Source organism: Urtica dioica, chromosome 11 (genome assembly GCF_054948205.1).
Source record: "Urtica dioica subsp. dioica isolate 48M chromosome 11, U.dioica_male_clone48M_v1_H2, whole genome shotgun sequence".
Classification (NCBI taxonomy): domain Eukaryota; kingdom Viridiplantae; phylum Streptophyta; class Magnoliopsida; order Rosales; family Urticaceae; genus Urtica; species Urtica dioica.
Genome location: NC_142766.1, coordinates 20,302,595 through 20,322,632, shown reverse-complemented (window position 1 = coordinate 20,322,632; position 20,038 = coordinate 20,302,595). Strand labels below are relative to the sequence as shown.

At 34.9% G+C, this 20,038-nt stretch overlaps 3 protein-coding genes across 4 annotated transcripts; 2 read left to right on the top strand and 1 right to left on the bottom strand.

Moving 5' to 3' along the window:
- Positions 1-1,730: 1,730 nt before the first annotated feature.
- LOC149382158 (lactoylglutathione lyase family protein / glyoxalase I family protein) lies at positions 1,731-6,264 on the bottom strand. Of its 2 annotated transcripts, none has more exons than XM_089630638.1 (9): positions 6,007-6,264; positions 5,783-5,902; positions 5,642-5,703; positions 5,406-5,466; positions 4,972-5,051; positions 4,790-4,860; positions 4,294-4,383; positions 3,012-3,125; positions 1,731-2,036 (listed from the first exon to the last, which is right to left on the bottom strand). In XM_089630638.1, exons 1-8 carry the CDS (start codon positions 6,139-6,141, stop codon positions 3,034-3,036), a joined length of 711 nt encoding a protein of 236 aa, XP_089486764.1. In that variant the 5' UTR covers positions 6,142-6,264; the 3' UTR covers positions 1,731-2,036; positions 3,012-3,033. The 2 variants fall into 2 exon arrangements, with proteins under 2 accessions (XP_089486764.1, XP_089486763.1); XM_089630637.1 differs by having other exon boundaries at positions 1,738-2,036; positions 6,186-6,254.
- A 1,787-nt stretch (positions 6,265-8,051) lies between these two features.
- LOC149382157 (AMP-dependent synthetase and ligase family protein) lies at positions 8,052-10,746 on the top strand. Its single transcript, XM_089600725.1, has 6 exons — positions 8,052-9,166; positions 9,335-9,524; positions 9,616-9,761; positions 10,054-10,121; positions 10,198-10,300; positions 10,373-10,746. Exons 1-6 carry the CDS (start codon positions 8,129-8,131, stop codon positions 10,484-10,486), a joined length of 1,659 nt encoding a protein of 552 aa, XP_089456851.1. The 5' UTR covers positions 8,052-8,128; the 3' UTR covers positions 10,487-10,746.
- Positions 10,747-15,708: 4,962 nt separating this feature from the next.
- Positions 15,709-17,689, top strand: LOC149382156 (Heavy metal transport/detoxification superfamily protein). Its single transcript, XM_089600895.1, has 5 exons — positions 15,709-15,858; positions 15,961-16,081; positions 16,404-16,642; positions 16,870-16,957; positions 17,033-17,689. Exons 1-5 carry the CDS (start codon positions 15,850-15,852, stop codon positions 17,422-17,424), a joined length of 849 nt encoding a protein of 282 aa, XP_089457021.1. The 5' UTR covers positions 15,709-15,849; the 3' UTR covers positions 17,425-17,689.
- Positions 17,690-20,038: the final 2,349 nt, after the last annotated feature.

Here is a 20,038-nt window from a genome sequence, read left to right as displayed (position 1 = left end):
ACGGTAAATTAATATTAATGTAGTAAAATTATAAGTACAACTTCATACTAATTTAATAAAATTTTAACTTCAAATTAAGTAAAATTATAACTACAAACTAAACTATTACTTTTTTTTTGCATTTTGTGTTAGGCATATGGTGTTTGCAAGTGATGCATATTATTAGTGAACCGTTTTTTCAAGTGTTTTTACTTATTTATTTATCATTATCTATCTTACTTCAACCTATTAAGAACATCAAAACTCGTCTGAATTACAGTTGATAAAAGTACTCATTTTACCATATGAACATGGTTCTTCACTACGACCTAAAAAAAGTACAAAGTTCGCTCTATTTTTCATGTAAAAAATGTTATCGACATATTTGGACATTACCGTCTAAATCGTGGTACAATCATTACAACCAAAAAAATTTAATTTTTTGCTATTCAAGTGGATAAAAAGAAATCACAATAACAACAACAACAATAACAAAATAATTAAAAATAAATAAATTGAAAGTACAAGATTGTTGAAGATATTGATGGAACTAGAGAGTGGTTAAATATATAAGCTGATGTGAACATACAAATGAACTTGGGAGTAGAATAATATTACGAAGGTTGTGGTCACTCGTCAGTGTAAGCTGAAAAAGAGGGAAAAGGAAAAGGAGTGACAAAAATTATTATCCAAAAATACAAAAATATTTAAATGAAGTGACAGGGAATCCCCCGTTGGGAATGACTCCCAGTTGCCTCCAAATTTTCATGATTCTCAACATCTCTGTCACACACCATATCTTTCTGTCTCATCTTCACAAAACTCTTCCAAGTTCCATCTCTTTTTTCTTTTCTAGGAAATAAATAAACTTTGCTGAAACACATTAGCCAAATTTATAAGTTTATAACCTCTCTTATCTTCAACTTCATGAGAAAAACTGTAGATTTGTTGTAGCAGCTGTACTCTCTCCTCAATTAACACTATAATAGATTGTTATTGTATAGGAAGACATTTATACCGTTCACACTAGAAAGCTCTAAGAGCAATTTCCAAGTGAGGTCAAAAGCGGCGTGTAACATATTGTGAGTGTGCGTGACTAAACAAGTATTTTAAAGTTTGATTTCGTGGTTTTTTTTTTTTTTTTTTTTTGAGGTAGTATTTTTATGATTATCTGTTATGTTCTCTACACCTAAGAAAGAGAGATTAATTTACTCTGCCATATTTTATCCTCTTCTTTTGGCATGAATAGGAAAACATTTCTCAGTCTCATCTCATGTCATGTTCACTCTTAAACATAGGTTTAGAAGAGCTTATTATATAAGTAGACGTCTTTGTATTCAACATATTGACCGTTGGTCATGACCCAAATAGTCAGCTCTTTATACCTAATTAATTGACCTGTGTATATATTCTAGACTACCATATAACATTGTTGAATATCAACGGATTATTTTCAGACGTGTGGCTATCTCAAACGAATTAGGTTGTTTCTTAATCCACATCACTTCTTCCATGGTGGAAACATATACTATATCTCTACTTTTGAGAAAGCGACTTTTATTTTTACTATAACGTCAACAGAGCTATATTGAAAGAAAAAAAACCCTGAAATGATGGTCACAGCTTCTAGACTAATGCCTAAAAGCCAAAGGGCAAATTTAGGTTATGCTTGCCTTGCTAGTACCTCATAGGAAGCTAGGCAGGCTAGGACCTAGTTTTTTTTGCTTCTTTTTTAAACCGTTTATTTAACTCAAAAATGGAAAATTGTGGACATATGTATATATTAAAAAATGTCAGTAGAAAACAAATATATATATATATATATATATATATATATATATATATTTGTTTTTGTCACATTTAGAGCCATTGGACAAGGAGAGTCTAGTTTTAAATTTATTAAATGACAATGCAGAGCCTAAGAGTGAACCAAAGTAGAGAAAAGATATTGTGAATTTTAAAAAGCGCTGAGGTTACTTGCTCAAATTGTGACAACAGTCATCTCAATAGGCCTAGCTTTAGAGGTAACACACCATCTTCACTTCATCTCAGAGAACCTGCGGCGAATCAAGAGCAGAGATGAGGCACAATATTGTTTGATCATGTTTTCTCATCTCACCATTTCCTTTTCTTTCTTTATTATTTCCTTGACATTAAATACATAAAAAGTAATCTATCAGTACTATGCTACATCTTAATAGTCTAGTGAGTGAGTGTGTGTGTCGATATATTTGTTGTTGGGTAGAAAGAACTTTACAGGATAAAGTACATTTAAAGCTCAAACAAGAAAATGGACAAAACTCAGAGAAACTCAGAGAGGCCAAGTGGTAACACCACTACTCATGTGTGGTTTTAAAAATATATATTTATATTTGTCCAGTCCCTCGTATTTATAAATATCTTATCTTGTATCATTATTTACTTATAAAGCCCTCCCTCAAAAAAAAAAAAAAAACTTAAGGAGACCTAAAGAACCTTGGGTGGTAAAGAAATTCGTAAAATGATATGGCATTTCTGAGCTAGAAAATGGTTTTGGTACGTTACCGTCGCAAGTAAACCGGTCATTTTTCGACCCACTAAGCATATATGATAATGATGGAAATTAACAGAAGTTTGAACTTAACCAATTGAAAACAACAGTTGATATTCCACTGGATGTAGTTTGGGATATGCAATATGAAGAAAACAATTATACTAAAAATAAAATCTTCATTATAATCCTAGGGATTTTAAGGAATCAAAATATGGGCCTTACTATCAAACTCATGCTTCACATGGGGCCTGACCACTCAACCTGGATATTTTTATTCCCTATCTTTATTTACTATTCACTTTACAGCTGATCTATAACTAACACTGTTTCCTCAAGTCTTGGCTTTCTATCACCATTTATTACCCCACAAAGGAACCTACTTTCATCTGATACTAGACTTCGAAATATGTTTTATTAATTAAAAAATAGACGACGAGTAGTTTAGTACATCTAAAATGATCTATTGAAAAAACCAAAAAGATGAAGAAGGAAAACTTACTTAGATATGGGATGTTGTAACCTCAACCAGAGAATTGTCCAATGGTTTTAAGATCAAATATCTCAATCCAATAGCCATCGGGATCTTTGATAAATGCAATCCCTTTCATTTTCCCTGCAATAAGAATCATTTCCCACGTTTAATTTAGGATCGCGCAGAAGTTTCCAATCTCATCAAGTTGGAAAAAAGAAGATCGGAATTTATTGCATATATGTAGGTACCAAAGAAAGAACCATATAGTCATCCTTCGAATTGGAATTGTTTCATTATCAAAACCATGGTCATGTTGCTAACTCATGCATAATGTCAAGAGAACTTATGACAGTGTTGTCATCTTCCAATTTCTAGTGGATAAAAAGTAATTTAGCAAGGCGAATAAAAGTCTCATCTCTTACCAGTTTAGACACAACCAATTCGTAATTACGGACCAGTCTCTTTAACCATTCAACCAAATCTGATAGATAAATTTTATTTATATAACTGCATATTCCGTACCCTTTCTAAGCATTCTATCGTAGAAAGAATATAAAAGAAAAAATCATGTCCAAGACTATACTTAGCGGTTAGCAGAACGCCCCGTGATTCAAGAGATAAAAAATAGGTAAAGAGTGTGGGAAGATGTCTCCTAAATTTAAATCAATAACATATCAGCAAACCAACATTAATAACTGAATATTCAAAGCCACTGCTAGTAGAAGTGCAGAAGCAATTTTCATCGCACACAAAGAAGACAACTGACCAATGAAGAACCACACATTCAGGCAAAATGTATTGAGTTCTCTCGCTCAGCAACTATATTTCTACGTTCTGTTTATCCTCTAAAATTTGCAGTTGTGGTTGCTTCAAAAACTGTAAATTCATGTTTCTACATTGTGGTTTGACAAATTCAAAAACTTGATTCATTTATTTATTTATTTATTTTTAACGCAGCAGCGAGTGGAGATTGAACCCACGACCTCCACTTTGGAGGTGGTGTAGAATTACCAACTAGGCTATGCTAGGAACCACCTTGCATTGTTTTTTTTCTTCTTTTACCTTTCTAGTCAATAGAGCAGATTTGTCCATCACATAAGTTTTAAGATGGACATAAAATTCATAATTCAAACCTTCCTTACAATTGAAAGATAAGTATCCAGTAAAATCCATCCCACGGACCATACGAAGTATATATAAAATTTCATACGCTTGGAATTAGAAACACACTACTAACCACCAATGATGTTCAGTCCAAACAGCACACAATACTGAATATGCATAGTAGCATTTTTGCAAGATATCTTACCATCATCCGGCTTTTTGACAAACTCCACCCCCAAACTTTCAAATCTCTCACAGGCCTTGTATGTATCATCAACAGTGATGCCAATGTGTCCTGTATAATGGATTGGTGAATAGAGTCATTCTAAGTCTTGAAAGCACGTACAATATATAAATTAGAGACACTAGGCTGACTCCAGGTTCTGCGAAATCATACACGTGACTACAACTCCAGTAAAAATCACATCAACTAATTGTCACACCTCGGATCGGCATCCCATGAAAACATTTCATCATAATAATGACTTATAAACACGTGTAAGACTGAATGAGACTGCTTTACCAAGTTAGTAACATATTTTTCTCACCCATATAGAATACTTATTCAAAATATCTAGATGGAAATACTAGTATTTATTCAGTCAGATTCATGTATTAGGATAAGCTCAATGGTTCAGTTATTATATAAAAACAAAGAAATTTTTAAAACAAAATACATTACTCATTGTGAAAAGACTAACCGAAACCACGAGGATCTGAATTCCCGTTATGATATCCTTTGAATTCTGGATCACTTTCAGTACCCCAATTGCTGCATAATAATAACAAACAACATATAGCAGACCATAATCATGGTAAGGTTCCCAAGTTTACAGGATTAAAAAGGAAAGGAAAGAGAAAAATCCAAAACTTCAACACTTACTGTGTTAACTCAATGGTAGCTTTCCGACCAAAAGTCCATACTGTTCTATCAACGGCGTCAGTAGGAGCTGATGCAGAATCCTATTCGGAAAAGAATAAAATACGCACGATTCGAAATTCAAACCAAATTGAAAAGGCTCCCAATACCAAAAAAAAAAAAGTATCAAAGACAATAAACATACAATCTGAGCCAAGTAGAAAACTAGCACTATACAAGAATTAAGCAAGAACAAATTCATTATAATTCTAACCCGGCAATGAATTTACATGGTTTAATAACAGATTGCAAATACGAAGTCCAATCAAATGTTGTATTGCATATAAGTAAGCATATTGAGAAACACTATAAATCATTGCAGTATCCCTGTAAAAAAATATATTATTTTATAACAAACAAATTAGCTTAAATCGATAATGTCATGAATGATTCTTCACCTCATAGCCCATAAAGTACAAGCTAAACTTCATTTCTGGAAAATCCAGCCTCTTCAGCAACCTACAATCCTCCCAAAAAAAGAAAAGAAAATACAGCAGTTTATTTTAAACTTTGTGTTTCCTTTTGGATCACTTCAAAATCTGAACTACTAAAATCACTTCGGTGTAGCTACAATACATTACAGACGAAACGCTAAATCGATATAGATTCCATTAATTAAAGACTATTGACTTACGACATGCCAAGCACGCGAGAGTAAAATTCGAGACTGATTTTTGGATCCTTAATCCGAAACATCTGCAGAGAAACACACATCGATGACTAATGTATCGCAGGCAATTTATCTAAAGATTATAACGAACGTCGTTTAGCTTACAGTTTGTTGCATTATATAAGTCTTCGTTGCCTCATCCGGAGAAGAATGAAGGCCTGGATTGTTAGCCGGAGATTCTTTCGGTTCCGAAGCCATTGAGAACAGCCTGAATCGATTCCAATCCTGAAAAACAAACCACATAAGAATATGAGACAACAAAAGAAAAGCATAAACGCAGTGCATGGATTCATAGCTGTAAGGTTCGAGGAGAGAAGAAAACGGGAGACCTTTGGCTTTTTGTCTGGAGAGAGGTGTTTCGGAAATGAACGAAATGGAAAAGAAGAAGAAGAAGAAGACGGTAATTTTGCAGTGAATCGGAGAAGGGAAAAGCGCAAGAAAATGGTGTTGATCGAAGAAGCCATGGAAATGAGAATGAAATAGTGACTGGAATTGAGAGATAATTTACCTTTGATTTCAGTGATGCTCGGATTACTGGGCGGTGCGTCGACGGAAAGAGTGCTCTTGTTTGTTCTGTTTTTTTGTCGTTACGTACTTCGATGGACTCTTACGGGCCTGATGTACTGATTTCGAGTTGGCCCATTTAAATATTAGGCCCAAACATGTCATTCGTTTCAACATTTGTCCATGAGTGGTGTTATATTGGGCTAGGCCGTGTAGAAACTAAACAAAAATGATTGAGATTATTCTCGAAAGGTGACATTGTCGATACTTTTGGACTAAAATTCAATATGTTAAAATTAATTATAAAAGTATGAATTTTTTTATATTTATTGGTTTAAAAATACCCTCAATGAAAGATTTAACATTTGCCCAAGATTTGAAAAACCCACGAAAGATCTAGTTTGGCTAAGATCTAGAAAACCCACGAACAAGCTTCGCAATCCCGCTGACGACCTTTGGAGAGGACTTCTCTCGCATCGCCGACCATGATTCCCTTTAGATTTGCGACAAACCCAAGAAGAAAGACGGAGAATATAAATCAATCGAAGAAGAAGGGAAATCGTCACAAAGAAGAACTGAAAAAGGGAGCGAGAGAGAGAATTTTAAAAATATATGAGTTTTGATTTAACGAGAGAATGTTAATGAAAAAAAAAAGGAGTAAAAAGGTAAAAATGTAATGGCTGAAAATGAGTAGTCATAGTTTTAGATAAAAGATAAGTTATTAGATTTAGGTCCAAAAATATTTAGAAAGTCATATTTTAGGAGTAATCTCAACCCCGATGCAACATTTTTTTTAATTTTTGAAACACTCTTTTTTTTTCTTTCTTTTTTTTGGTCCCACTATTTTAGTTTTAGACATTTATTGAAAAATGTAAACTATCTAAATAAAATATACAACATTTTTTAAAATAAGTAAATTTTTTTGTCGGTATTTCTATTGGAAATCTCAATAAAATAAAACAATCACCTACACCTATTGTAGTTTGCAGATGTTAATGCTCACAGGTGTGTGTAATTTTATTTATTTTTTGTTTAAAATTGTTACGATCATCAATGTTTTGAATAGATAAAACTGAATATTGTTGCATAATACAGTTAGTGATTCCTCAAAGTTCTCGTCACACAATTGTTGAATAAATATTCTCTAACCAAGTTTGATATGCCATATGCGTCTCTTTTATCAAATTGTGCGTAATAGTTACTAACAACAAAAATAGTCAAAATAGAAATATTTTTCTGAACAAATTGGATCGGAATATTTTTTTCGGATTAAATCCGACACTATTCACTTAAATTTAAAAAAAAATGAAACTTGAAATATAGTTCATTTAAATAAAATAAAAAAACAATGAATTGTACCAGATGATATCGAAATTTCAATTTCGTGATTAATACTATAGCAAAATGTTCTACCGGGAACAATATCAGAATATAACAAGAAAAAATATTTTGAACCAATTTATTCTTAAGCTAGGTTAGCTCTCTTTTGAGCTCTACCTCAGACTCCAATACCATGATACAACCTTTTTTTTTATCCACATTTTTGTAAAAATATAATAAAAAAATAATTTTAAAAAAAAAGAGAAAAAAGTAGAAGTTCTTTTGGCCTACTGGCAGACGAAAATTGAATACAAGGCTTAACATTCGAAGTCCAAGTTCCAACACCAACAAATGATAAATAATAAATTAATAAAAAGTATTAATTAATTAATATGAATTACTAGATAAATAATGCTAACCCCCCAACAAGATTCATTTTGAGCCGCAAAATTCCAAGTCAAAGCTAAATAGATTTTATGTTTATACTCTATCCATATTTTAAACTTTTGCTCTCTCTCACACACGCACACAAATCATTGCAATAACGCCTTAAACAAACAAACAAACAAATAAACCGTTCCATCATTAACGCTTTGGTTTGTGTGATTTGCTTATCTCGCGCTATATATGTATACAGTCGAAACACAGAGAAAGAAGAAGAAAATAGAAACAATGGAGAGATCTGGGTACGGACGAGACGGCATTTACAGGTCGCTGAGACCGAAGCTGATTCTCCCCGAAGATCCAACCCTCTCGCTCGTCTCTTTCCTCTTCAAAGACTCCCATTCATACCCTCACAAACCAGCCCTAATCGACGGCGATTCTTCCCAAACCCTAACCTTCGCTCACATGAAACTCCTCGTCGCCAAGCTCTCTCACTCCCTCGTCAACCTCGGAATCCGCAAGAACGACGTCGTCCTCATCTTCGCTCCCAACTCGGTCCACTTTCCGCTCTGCTTCCTCGCCGCCGTGGCCGCCGGAGCGATCGTCACCACGTCGAACCCGCTCTACACAGTCAATGAGCTCGCAAAGCAGGTCAAAGACTCGAACCCCAAGCTGATCATCACGGTCCCTCAGCTTTGGGAGAAAGTGAAGGGATTCGAAATCAAGACCGTCCTTCTAGGCCAGGACCGGAGTCAGAAAGACGTCCTCTCCTTCGACGAGCTGCTAAACCTATCCGGATCGGAATCGGATTTCCCTCCGGTGGAATTCAGGCGAAACGACACGGCCGTGCTTCTGTATTCTTCTGGAACGACGGGGATGAGCAAAGGCGTCGTTTTGAGCCACGGGAACTTCATCGCCGCGGCGACCATGGTGGCGATGGAGCAAGATCTCGCCGGAGAAATGCACAACGTGTTCCTCTGCGTGATTCCGATGTTCCACGTGTTCGGTCTGGTGGTGCTGACGTACTCGCAGCTCCGGCGAGGGAACGCCGTGGTTTCCATGGCCAGGTTTGACCTAGAGAAGATTCTGGCGGGAGTGGAGAGGCACAGGGTGACTCACCTGTGGGTTGTTCCTCCGGTGGTGCTCGCTCTGGCCAAGACCAACGCCGTCAAGAAGTTTGACCTCTCTTCGCTTAAGCACATTGGCTCCGGCGCTGCTCCGCTCGGCAAAGATTTAATGGAGGAATGTTCCAAGATGATCCCTCAAGCCATTGTTGCTCAGGTATCAGTGCTCTGATTTCTCCTTCATACCTGTAACTTGTGCCTGAAGCTTCAGGAAATAGTGCAATTCTTTCATTTCCATATTCAGATCTTTCTAGTTTGATTAACTGTGTTGATAGTGGAGATGAAAATCAGAGTTGAGTTTGTGTTCTGTTGTACATTACATCAGGGGTATGGAATGACAGAGACGTGTGGGATTGTCTCTATAGAAGATCTAAGAGGAGGCAAAAGAAACACTGGTTCAGCTGGGACGCTTGTCTCTGGGGTCGAAGCAAAGATCGCAAGCGTTGAAACCTCGAACCCTCTTCCTCCGAATCAGCTTGGGGAGATCTGGGTTAGAGGCCCAAATATGATGCAAGGTTAATTTTTTTTTTTTTTTTTTTTTTTTTTTTACATCATTAGTTTCTCATTGCAAATTGAGAAATCTAGCTCTCTTTCTTTCTTTCTCAGGTTACTTGAACAATCCCGAGGCAACCAAGTCGACGATCGACAATAAAGGATGGGTACATACAGGAGATCTCGGATACTTCGACGATGATGGATATCTGTTCATCGTCGACCGTCTAAAAGAGCTCATCAAGTACAAAGGCTTCCAGGTAAACATGTTCGCCTAAGTTTGTGTTGAGACTCTTTCTAATTAGATTTGTTAAACAATGGAATGAACGATAGATGAAGGAGTTGCTTGGATATCCTAGGAACTCTTTGATTGAACACTAATAACTCTCAATGCTCTTCCTTTTTAAAACCACCTTTATTGATAAGACTAATACAACTTTTACCAATTCCATATAAACCACCCATGAGATTTTATCAATTTGTCTCGCGAAATACGATGGACACAAACATATGATTGTTATAACGTGATGTTTTGTCGGCCCTTATCGCCAGGTGGCCCCGGCTGAGTTAGAAGGACTACTTGTTTCTCACCCCAAAATATTAGACGCTGTTGTCATCCCGTAAGTTCTAAATTTAAAAATAAAAATAAAAAAATAATCGGTGTAGCTGAGTGACAAGTGACTCATTTCCGATCAGATTTCCTGATGATGAAGCTGGGGAAGTTCCTGCTGCATATGTCGTTCGGTCCCCCAACAGTTCGTTGACTGAAGAGGATGTCAAGACATTCATCGCCGGTCAGGTAACAATTTATTTCAATTTTTTATCAGCGGTAAATATATTTATTTGTCTATGGAAAATATTCCCGTTGTAGGTTGCGCCTTTCAAAAAATTGCGGCGAGTGTCTTTCATACGCAGTGTCCCCAAATCTGCCTCTGGGAAAATTCTAAGGAGAGAGCTCATTGAGAAAGTTCGAGCCAAGATTTGATTTATTTTGATTTCTCTCTCGTTGCTGGAAAAATAAAATGTGGGTGACTTTTTCTCACATTATAATGACAAAAAACGAAAATTTATATCATATCATTATAATGTGGGTGAATTTTCCCAGTTTTGTCATGAATGGCATTTCTACTTCTGAATAAGAAGGAACTTCCTTTGTGACAAACTAAAATAGGATAAAAAGACTTCTACTATATGTGATTTTCTCTGCAACATTATAATGACAAAAAACGAAAATTTATATCATCATACAGTTATACTTTTATTCACATTTCAATAAAAAAAAAAAAAAAAAAAAAACAATGCTGCCCCTGAACTGCCCTTCTTCTTTGGCAAAAGTTGTCTTATTTCTGTTTTCAGTCCGCAGCATTTGTCTTTTCGTTAGTTTTTGACAGATTTTTTTGCTGCTGCATGATTTGATTTTCAAAGATTTCTATAATATTAGATTAATTCAAGCAATTATATAGCCTTTGGACAATTAAAACAGTAGTTCAATAGACACTCTCCTTTTAAAAAATAGTCAATGTTTCATTTTATTAAAAAAATAGTCTATTTAAAAAACCCAGTCCCAGTTGGAACTTTGAAATTGAAGTGATGTTTTGTCCCCAGTTGTTCAATATTGATTTTTAAAGAATTATGTGATGTTGGAGTGAAAATTTTTAATTTTTTTTTTATAGCATTTTGAAAAACTTCAATTGCTCAGGCTCTAGAGCACATAAGTAGGACGACATTATTACTAGAGTAATAGTAACCTATTTTAAATGACTTAACGGGTAAGACGTGCTATGTGTGAAATGAGTGCCAGTACGAACACACAAATGGTTACCCGGCTCAGTGGCGGAGCCAGGATTTCAATTAAGAGGGGGCAAATTTGAGAAATATTTTTGAGGAGGGGCATTATTGAAAAAAAACTTACAAATTTTGGTAAAAAACATAATTATTAGTAAAATTTAGGGATAAAATTATAAAAAAATATAAAAATTTGGGTCTAAAAAATAATTTTTAAAAATTGAGGGGGGGCATTGGCCCACCCTGGCCCCCACCTGGATCCGCCTTTGACCCGACTCGTTTAATTTTTTTTTTTTCCTTAAATACCTTTCGATTGTTTATATTGTTTGCATTGTAATTTGTAACTATTAATTCTATTTTGTTTTAAGAAAATCAAACTGGTTTACTCTAGTCTAACCTTATTTCAATTTTTGAGAGCTATTCTTATACAACATTTTTGAGCTCGTCTTGAATTCCCGTATTAATTTACTCCCCAATCCAACAAGGTCCTTCTCCTCCGTCATACTCATATTATATAGAGCTATTTGATTAAAAATAAAATGAAGTAAAAATCACTTGAGTTGTGTACTTGTGTTAAATACTTTATCATTAAAATAATATTAAGAAAAATCGCCTCCAATGTATTTGACATCCTGTGTGATTTAAATATCAAATTTCTGTGTGAATTATAAACCCATATGTCCCCTTCTTTTTAAAAAGTAAAAGAAAACAATCTCTCACTCTAGATTTTGTTGACTTTTATTCACAAATATTTATAAGATGACACGCAACAAAAAATCTTATAAGATATATGTCCTACAGTTTTGCTTGGCAAATGAATTACCCGAATTTGTCTAGTTAAAATAAAGGTTATAAGGGTTTTTTTTTCGTTTTGTTTGTCATTTGATACATTTTCAGAGAGGAAAATTGTCTTGCTGAGTCATAAAAGAGAGGATTTTTTTATATAGTGTAAATATACCTTTAAATATATAAATAATAATTGTAAATATAATTAATGGTCTCACACCTACGGCCTCAACCTCGTTAGGGTTAGGCTGGCCATGGTTATACGGTTTGGTTTCTTTACAGCTAGACTTTTGAATCAATAGCATTAATGAAGATTAAATATAGAGAAGTTGTTTAGGGGTAGAAATTGGCACACATATAAGTTTGGAAGAATAACTAGTAGTGGTTACTTGAAAATAAATCTAAAAGAATTGATAAACACATTAATAATAAGTTAAATACTAAATTATTTACAATTGGTGATTGAGATGTTAGAGTAATTATGAATCAAAATAAAATGATCAACAAACCTTAATTCCTTAATATGAATACTTGAAGTGAATCCTTATTTTATCATTGATAAAATAAAGTTGAATTATGATATGGGAATAAACAATTAACACTACAAAGACACACCTTCTCTCTGAAAATCATAATAAGCAAAGACTCCTCAGGCTTAAAATATCAAGAAACTGCTTGCGCATTCGAAGTCTCGACGTAGTCTACAACACAAACCTTCAAGATCAGCAATATGTTGAAGAATTATTCATCCTATACGTTGATGAAGCTTAAACTGTAGTCGATCGAGCTACAAAATGATCCATGGAAAATCATAACAAGATGTAATCCGATCTGCTATATTCGTCTATAGAAATTGCTTGACATGTTGGAATAAAAAAAATATGGATATGCAAAAATATATATCACTAAATATTAGGGATTGTCATATGATATATTTAGGATATTATTAAATTCCAAAATCCTTATACATAAATGAATTTAAGCAAATAGAAAATATCCATAATTTAAAAAAAAAATTAATTATAAAATCTTATCATAATATTTACAGGATATGGTATCTTATAATCTAAATACTAATTTGATCTAAACAATGAGAAACATACATAAACATTTATTTAAGCGTGCAGATCCCTTATAGCAACGAAAGAGTTGTTTGAAAAATACCGGAATAATATGGGTTATTTTATGCAATAGTCTAAAATATGGAATGTTTTTATATCCTTTTAAATATAGTTTTTCTGTAAAAAAAAAAAATTATTCGAGATTATTAACAAACTTAAATAGAACTCAAAATACTGAACAAATTTAAAAAAAAAAAAAAAAAAAAAAGTCTCTGTTTACAACTTGATATATGTTACTTACGCAGGAAATAAAAACTTAAATACGTGATTTTCACGATTAGTGTAAAAAAAAATTATCAGATATAATTTCCACTTTTTTCTTTCTATGTGGATCGATCCATTGTTTTCCGTATTGGACCAATAAAGCCTTCTTCTATAGTATTTTTAAGATCACAGTCTTTCAGAACTCTTTGGGCTTTTGTTAGTCAAGTATAACTTATATCCATTAAACGTAGTTTGTGGGGTTGAATATCCATTAAAAACTGAGATATATAAATATGCCTAATATGTTATTAAAGATGGTTATAAAAAAGTAAATTTATGATCTAAGAAGACAAATAATATCTTACATTGGATGTCCATTGGTAAATAAGCGGAATGATTTATGGTTAGGATTAAATTTCAGTAAAAAATAAAATATAAATCCTCTTTTACAATTAATTTTGAGTTGGATGAAAATGGTACTGGTTGAATATTCTTTCAAGGAGGAAAGCAAAACCCAATTGCATTCTGGCAGAAGAATTAAAAGCCATAACTTGCAAAACATAATTGGAATTGAATTAGAGTACAATTCTTTCCGGATGTCTTTTATTTATATATACACCAACTATATATGTAGTAATATATACACATACATATATTTACATTATGAAAGACCATCCTTCCCTTCCAAAAAAAAAAAAAAAAAGACCATCCATTGCTTGTTGTGTAATAATAATAAAATATACCCACATGCGTGCATATGAAACAGATCTTAAATTATACACTCGTGTTTGGAATGGTTAATTACAAACAATTTTCCTAACTTTCATTCCTTGCTATGCCAAATGATTGAAAGACCAATAAACCAAAATGCTTCTTCTTCAAGTACAAAATAATTAATACTAAACAATCTACTGTTATCAGGTTCTATGTAACAGACTGTTCTCTCCTTTTAGTTTCTAAAATAAATTAAATACCCTTTAATTTATTTTATTACACTTCAGTACTATTAACTGCTTCATAAAACAAGTGGGTGTTCCACCTAAAAGGCTAAAACACCATTATTCATCACAAACTGTTCAACAATTATCCCATTATACGTAACAACTTTTATTCTTTAATGTAATAATAATGCTATGTGTATATACATTAGTATCACAGTGAACTTCCTAAACTCACAAGAGAACAACAAGCATGGTTTATCAAGACTTAAAATATAATATGGTTCAGTATTGACCTGAAGTCCGTAAAAAAAAAAAAATCAGTAATAATAGACTATAAATAGTTTATAGCTGCTTTTTTTTTTCTTTCTATTTCGCAAGTCATTTAGCATTTTCCAATTTAATATCTATTTTTATTAAGACTAATATAGTTATTAATTAACTCCTCAGTGTTACTATTTGGATCTTATCCTTTCTTAAATTAAAATCACTAGCAATAAATAGGTAAAAATTTAGAATACTCTCGGATAACCATTTTGGTAAACTTTGACCGCTATAATTAGTATCGTTATTTCAAATGACTACATAATAACTGTAGATGTATAGGTCGGTAGTTGGTATCTTAGTAAAATCATAATATCAATATTTTTAATCCTTTTGCTTAATAAATGCAATTCTTTGTTTTCAGTTTTTAATGCAATAAGTTACTCTCATATGAAGTTGTTCCCTAGGTAAAATCTTTTTCCTTTCATGAAGACCATAATACAAGTAATAGCCTGTTAAATTGAATGACTGTGTAATATTTTCCACAGAATAATATCCACATTATATACCCGAGAGAAAATAAATTGAGAGCAATTTTTTTTTTTTATATATACATACAACGAATGAGAACAATTCAAAGCATCAAACCAATGTGCACTGCAATTTGCAATTAACCTTTAAACGTAAAATGATGTCTAAAATCACACACAAACACAAACACAAACAGACGAGAAGTTAAAAAAAAAAAGGAAAAAAAAAAAGTTTGGCAGAATGGAAAAATCCAGTGCACAAAACAAAGAGTTAAAACAAGTAATAGTCGCACATTATTCGATCAATTTAAAAGATTCCTCATATTGGAAATTAGTACGATCTGAACTTGTAATTTTGCTCTTTTTCCTGTTTTTAATTGGGTTTCGGACAGCCCACAAACTCACTTTGCCACACCATTTTGCACACGAAGTTTCTCTACGCCCACTATAAGCCGTACCTCTCATGCGCATTTATTTTAATAATTTATGTATTTCAAATATTGTATATCATATGCATGCCATTGTCACATCATACCATGATGACCATCAAACCAATTCACCGTCACAATAAGAACCCCTTAAACCCTCTCTTACTCTCACCTTTCAATTCATTCATTCATTCATTCTTATCTTTCTTTCCTCTTCGCCTTTCTAAACACGCCATTGTTTTCCTCATAACCTTGTTCTCTGCTCTCTCAGATTCCGAACTTGAAACTCACCATGGGCGAGGTCAGTCAGTCTATCTAATCTAATCTTCTCTCGTGATTTCTGGTTTGTGTGCTTGTTTGTTTGCTGAAATTGTTTCCAATGGCTTTGTCTTGATGAACTCAGAAGAAGAACAACGGAGGCGAGAAGAAGAAGGACGACGATCCGATCACCGTCGTTTTGAAGATCGACATGCACTGCGAAGGCTGTGCCTCCAAGATCGTCAAGACCGTTCGCGGTTTCAGTGGTTTGTTCTCTGTTCTTTTTCCTCTGCCTGTTTTTTCTTTCATTCCTGTTTGGATTTCAATGCTCGGATTCAGAGCGGTTTGTATTTTTCCTTTTTTGAGCAGTAAAATACAGCAAGGGAATACACACTGTTACTGGTCCCCCAATTTATCAATAATGATTTCACTCAATCTCTTCCTCTCTCTGTCTTTCCTCCATATATAGCCAAAACAAACACTCGAGAGCCTTTTAATTTTTCTTAGACTCAGATTCAGCTCTCATTTTAGCTTCGGCTATGAAATTCTCTACTAACTGTTGCGTTCTGTGGTGTCACTGCGGTGAAGGCGTGAGCGCGGCGAAGACTGATTTCGCTTCCAACAAGCTGTCAGTGATCGGAAAACTCGATCCGGCGAAGCTCAGGGAGAGCCTCGCCGAGAAGCTCAAGAAGAAGGTCGACCTAATCTCTCCTCAGCCGAAGAAGTCCGACGGAAACGACGGCGACGGCAAAAAAAACGACAGCAAGAAGATCGACGGAAACGACAACAAGAAGAAGCCCGACGAAAAGAAACCGAAACAGAAAGAGGTAATTATCTCTCTCAGCTCTCTCTCTCTCACATTATCTGACGGCACTACTAGCTAACGTGAACCGTCTCGTTCTTCGTGCGCACCACTTTTTAGTTAAAGCTGTTAATTATAATTAATATGTATTTAATTAATCTCATACAGTTACAAAACCGAGTATTTTAATCTCTAATCTAACGTGTTTCCCTAATTAAAAAAAATAAAATAAAATAATGGCAATCAATCAAGCCTCCGGTGACGACGGCGGTTTTCAAGCTGAGACTTCACTGCCAGGGTTGCATCGAGAAGATTCACAAGGCCGTAACCAAAACCAAAGGTAACAATAAATAAATAATGAATTTTAATTTAAGGTCTGGAGAAATGATTATTTAATTTACTGTTTATTGGACAGGGTACAACGACATATCGATCGACAAGCAGAAGGAATTGGTGACTGTGATTGGATCGATGGACATGAAAGCTCTGGCGGAGAGCTTGAGCGAGAAGCTGAAGAGGCCGGTGGAGATTGTTCCTCCGAAGAAGGAGAAGGAGAAGGAGAAGGAGAAGGAGAAAGAAAAGGACGGCGATAACGCCGCCGCCGGGAAGAAGAAGGGCGAGAATGGTGGCGGGAAAATGGAGGAGAATCGGATGACGATGGAGTACGTGGCACAGCCGATTTACGGGTTCGGAGCTGGGTATAATCCCGGGTTCGGGTTCGGGTACCCGCCGGGTTACGCCGGAGATCACCTTCACGCGCCGCAGATGTTCAGCGATGAGAATCCCAATGCTTGCACGGTCATGTGACCCGCACGTGACTGGAGAGAGATGGAGATTGTAAATAAGAGCGTTAGAGAAGAAGAAACAGAGAAGCGTTTTTTTAGTAGATATGAATTGAAATTTTGCTCAAGGGTGGATTAGGTGGTGTTTTTAGGAGCTCTGAATCCTTTTTATTTTTAACTTTTCGTTAAAATTAATTCTCAATATCTAGTTGGTTAGTTTTCGCTCTATTATCTTGATCATGTTTTACTCTTAATTAATTCACAATTCTGTCTCTTATTAAATTAGTTAAGCTCGCTTTGGTGTCATATTTAATAGATGGACTACAAATTGAGAATGTTAGAAATTTAGAATATGGCGGTTTATATATAAAGGTCAAAAGGGTAAATGGCTCAGCTTGGCGATACTTGATTCCTGTAGCCCAAATATTCCAAATCAAATAAGAGCTCGATGGCATTTAAGGTGATGGTAATATTGTCCCTGAATTAGTGGGATTTGTCAGAGTGACGTGTCCAGCCACATAGACAAAGACGTGTCACTGAAGTCTCATTCATCAACCCCACATACATCCTCAGCGTCACGTATTAATACTACGTGCATAAAAATCCAAGCTAAGCAGCAAAAAATAAAAATAAAAACTTTAGTTGTGCATATACGTCTGGAATATTCTTAATTAGCATTTTTTTTACCCTAAGATTTATCTACTAAGATCAAATCAGAGAGCTACACACCTCCCATCAAACGCCATGTTTATCGTTTCCCTTTCTTTTTCGTTCTTACGACCTACGTAATTTATACTAAATTAAGTTAGACACTTAAGTACAAATTAAAAATAATAATATCTAGGCAGTTGAGGTCTATGACCTTGACTTATAATAAGCTAAGCATTACCTCACAACTCACACGTCGTCAATATAAAGGCTAATTATGACTTTTTGACATCACTCAATAATGGCTAACGACTTTTCTTGCCGTGTTTTCGGATTTATACATTCTATCAAGTCGCATTCTATACATTTAAATTCAATACCAATATGGAATTTCAGATGTTGCATCAACATAAATAGACTGTAATGTCACTAAATAAATATCGTTCATCATCCAAAGCTTCCTTGTCTTTGTCAATTATAATAATTCATATATTAAACATGGCTGCTGAACATAAAATGAACAATATAATTTTTTTTCCTGTAATGCTGTACACGTGTAGCACTTCCAAACCCCACCTGTACCTGAAAATGAAAAACGGTTTTGTGCAATTTTATTCTTCAGTTATTATTCCGATTTTTGCAGCGCATATTGTAATTGCATAGCCGCATATAAAATGTTATTTTAAATTATGTATAGCGATTAATAAGTGCTACTAAGCCTGGTCATCGAACATCAAAGGAAACTTTAGAACGGTTGTTTTTTTCTTCAAAAAATATCAAAAATTAAGATTCTTAATTTATTTATTGTAAATTAAGATTATTTTACCCTAAAAATTATATAATTTAGAGCATATGCAAATGTAACAAAAAAGTTTACAAAATAAATAAAAATAAAAAGACATCAACTCCTTCGTGGAGAAGGGATGAAGGGTCCAATAAAGTCGGGACGACTTAATAACTCCATTTCTAGATTTCCTATTTCATCAATAATTGAAGAAGAAAATCATGAGAAGCAAATTCCTAGTTACGATCATGGGACAAGGTTAGGGAACAGAAGGACCTACATATAATTTGACATATTATCATTTACCATTTAAATTGTAGATACAATGTAAACAAAAACTATCAAAGTCGTCTTAGCATAGACTTATTGGTCTACTGATGTTACATGTACACCGCCATTTCTTTTTACATATTAGATTTTAGAATAGTTTCCTACTAATATTATTAGGACTAGTCTCACTTTTATTATTTTTATTTATTATAGGATGAAGGCGATATTCATAAATGTTATATTTTATTTCTTAGTCTGAAAATATCAATTTTTGATATCTTAAGCCCAAAATTTATGCAAAGGTGATATAGTTTTCGTATTGGCATATGTACTATTTTTTCTTCATATAACAATTTCCTATCTTCTCTCTCTACAGAACCTTTCTCTCTCGAGAAAACCCTAAGCCCTTTTCTCCGCCGCCCCCCTCGGGATTCGGACGCCGGTCTCTCGACTCCGACCCGGGGGGGAAGGCGAGATCGCGATTCTTCGCGAGTCTGGTTTCTCCGGTGACGTGCTTCTTCGGTTTTGTGCGACTTCGCTTCGTCGGCCGCTTCGTCAAGCTCCAGGTTGATCGCTTCCAAGATCCAAGGCGAGCTCTGTTTGCTCTTCTCCTCCGCTTCGTCGGCCGGCGCTGCTCCCGTCTCCATTCCTTGCCCAGGTCCGAGATGACTTGGATCTTGGAAGGGTTCGTGTCCGGCGGGAAGGTAGGCTCTGTTTTGCCTTCCGGAGATGCCGTCCTGTCCGTCGTCCCGGTGTTTCGGATCCTTCTCGGCGAGGATCCCTCCGTTGCGGATCTTGAGGGGTGGCCTCGGTGGCTTCGGTGGGCCTGTGGTTCGCAGGTGGCCTCGGTGGCTTCGGTGGGTCTGGTCTCGGATCCTTCGGTGGGTCTGTGGTTTGCAGGTGACTCCGGTGGCTTCGGTGGGTCAGGTCTCGGTGG

Excerpts from the sequence above, each read along its gene's own strand:
- LOC149382157 (XM_089600725.1), top strand. The coding sequence starts at position 8,129 with ATGTATACAGTCGAAACACAGAGAAAGAAGAAGAAAATAGAAACAATG. Across the intron at positions 9,525-9,615 it reads AGGCCCAAATATGATGCAAG|GTTACTTGAACAATCCCGAG; the intron begins GTTAATTTTTTT and ends TTTCTTTCTCAG. Across the intron at positions 10,122-10,197 it reads TTAGACGCTGTTGTCATCCC|ATTTCCTGATGATGAAGCTG; the intron begins GTAAGTTCTAAA and ends ATTTCCGATCAG.
- LOC149382158 (XM_089630638.1), bottom strand. The coding sequence starts at position 6,141 with ATGGCTTCTTCGATCAACACCATTTTCTTGCGCTTTTCCCTTCTCCGA. Across the intron at positions 4,861-4,971 it reads GCTACCATTGAGTTAACACA|CAATTGGGGTACTGAAAGTG; the intron begins GTAAGTGTTGAA and ends ATTATTATGCAG. Across the intron at positions 3,126-4,293 it reads TGTCAAAAAGCCGGATGATG|GGAAAATGAAAGGGATTGCA; the intron begins GTAAGATATCTT and ends TTCTTATTGCAG.
- LOC149382156 (XM_089600895.1), top strand. Across the intron at positions 16,082-16,403 it reads GACCGTTCGCGGTTTCAGTG|GCGTGAGCGCGGCGAAGACT; the intron begins GTTTGTTCTCTG and ends ACTGCGGTGAAG. Across the intron at positions 16,958-17,032 it reads GGCCGTAACCAAAACCAAAG|GGTACAACGACATATCGATC; the intron begins GTAACAATAAAT and ends TTTATTGGACAG.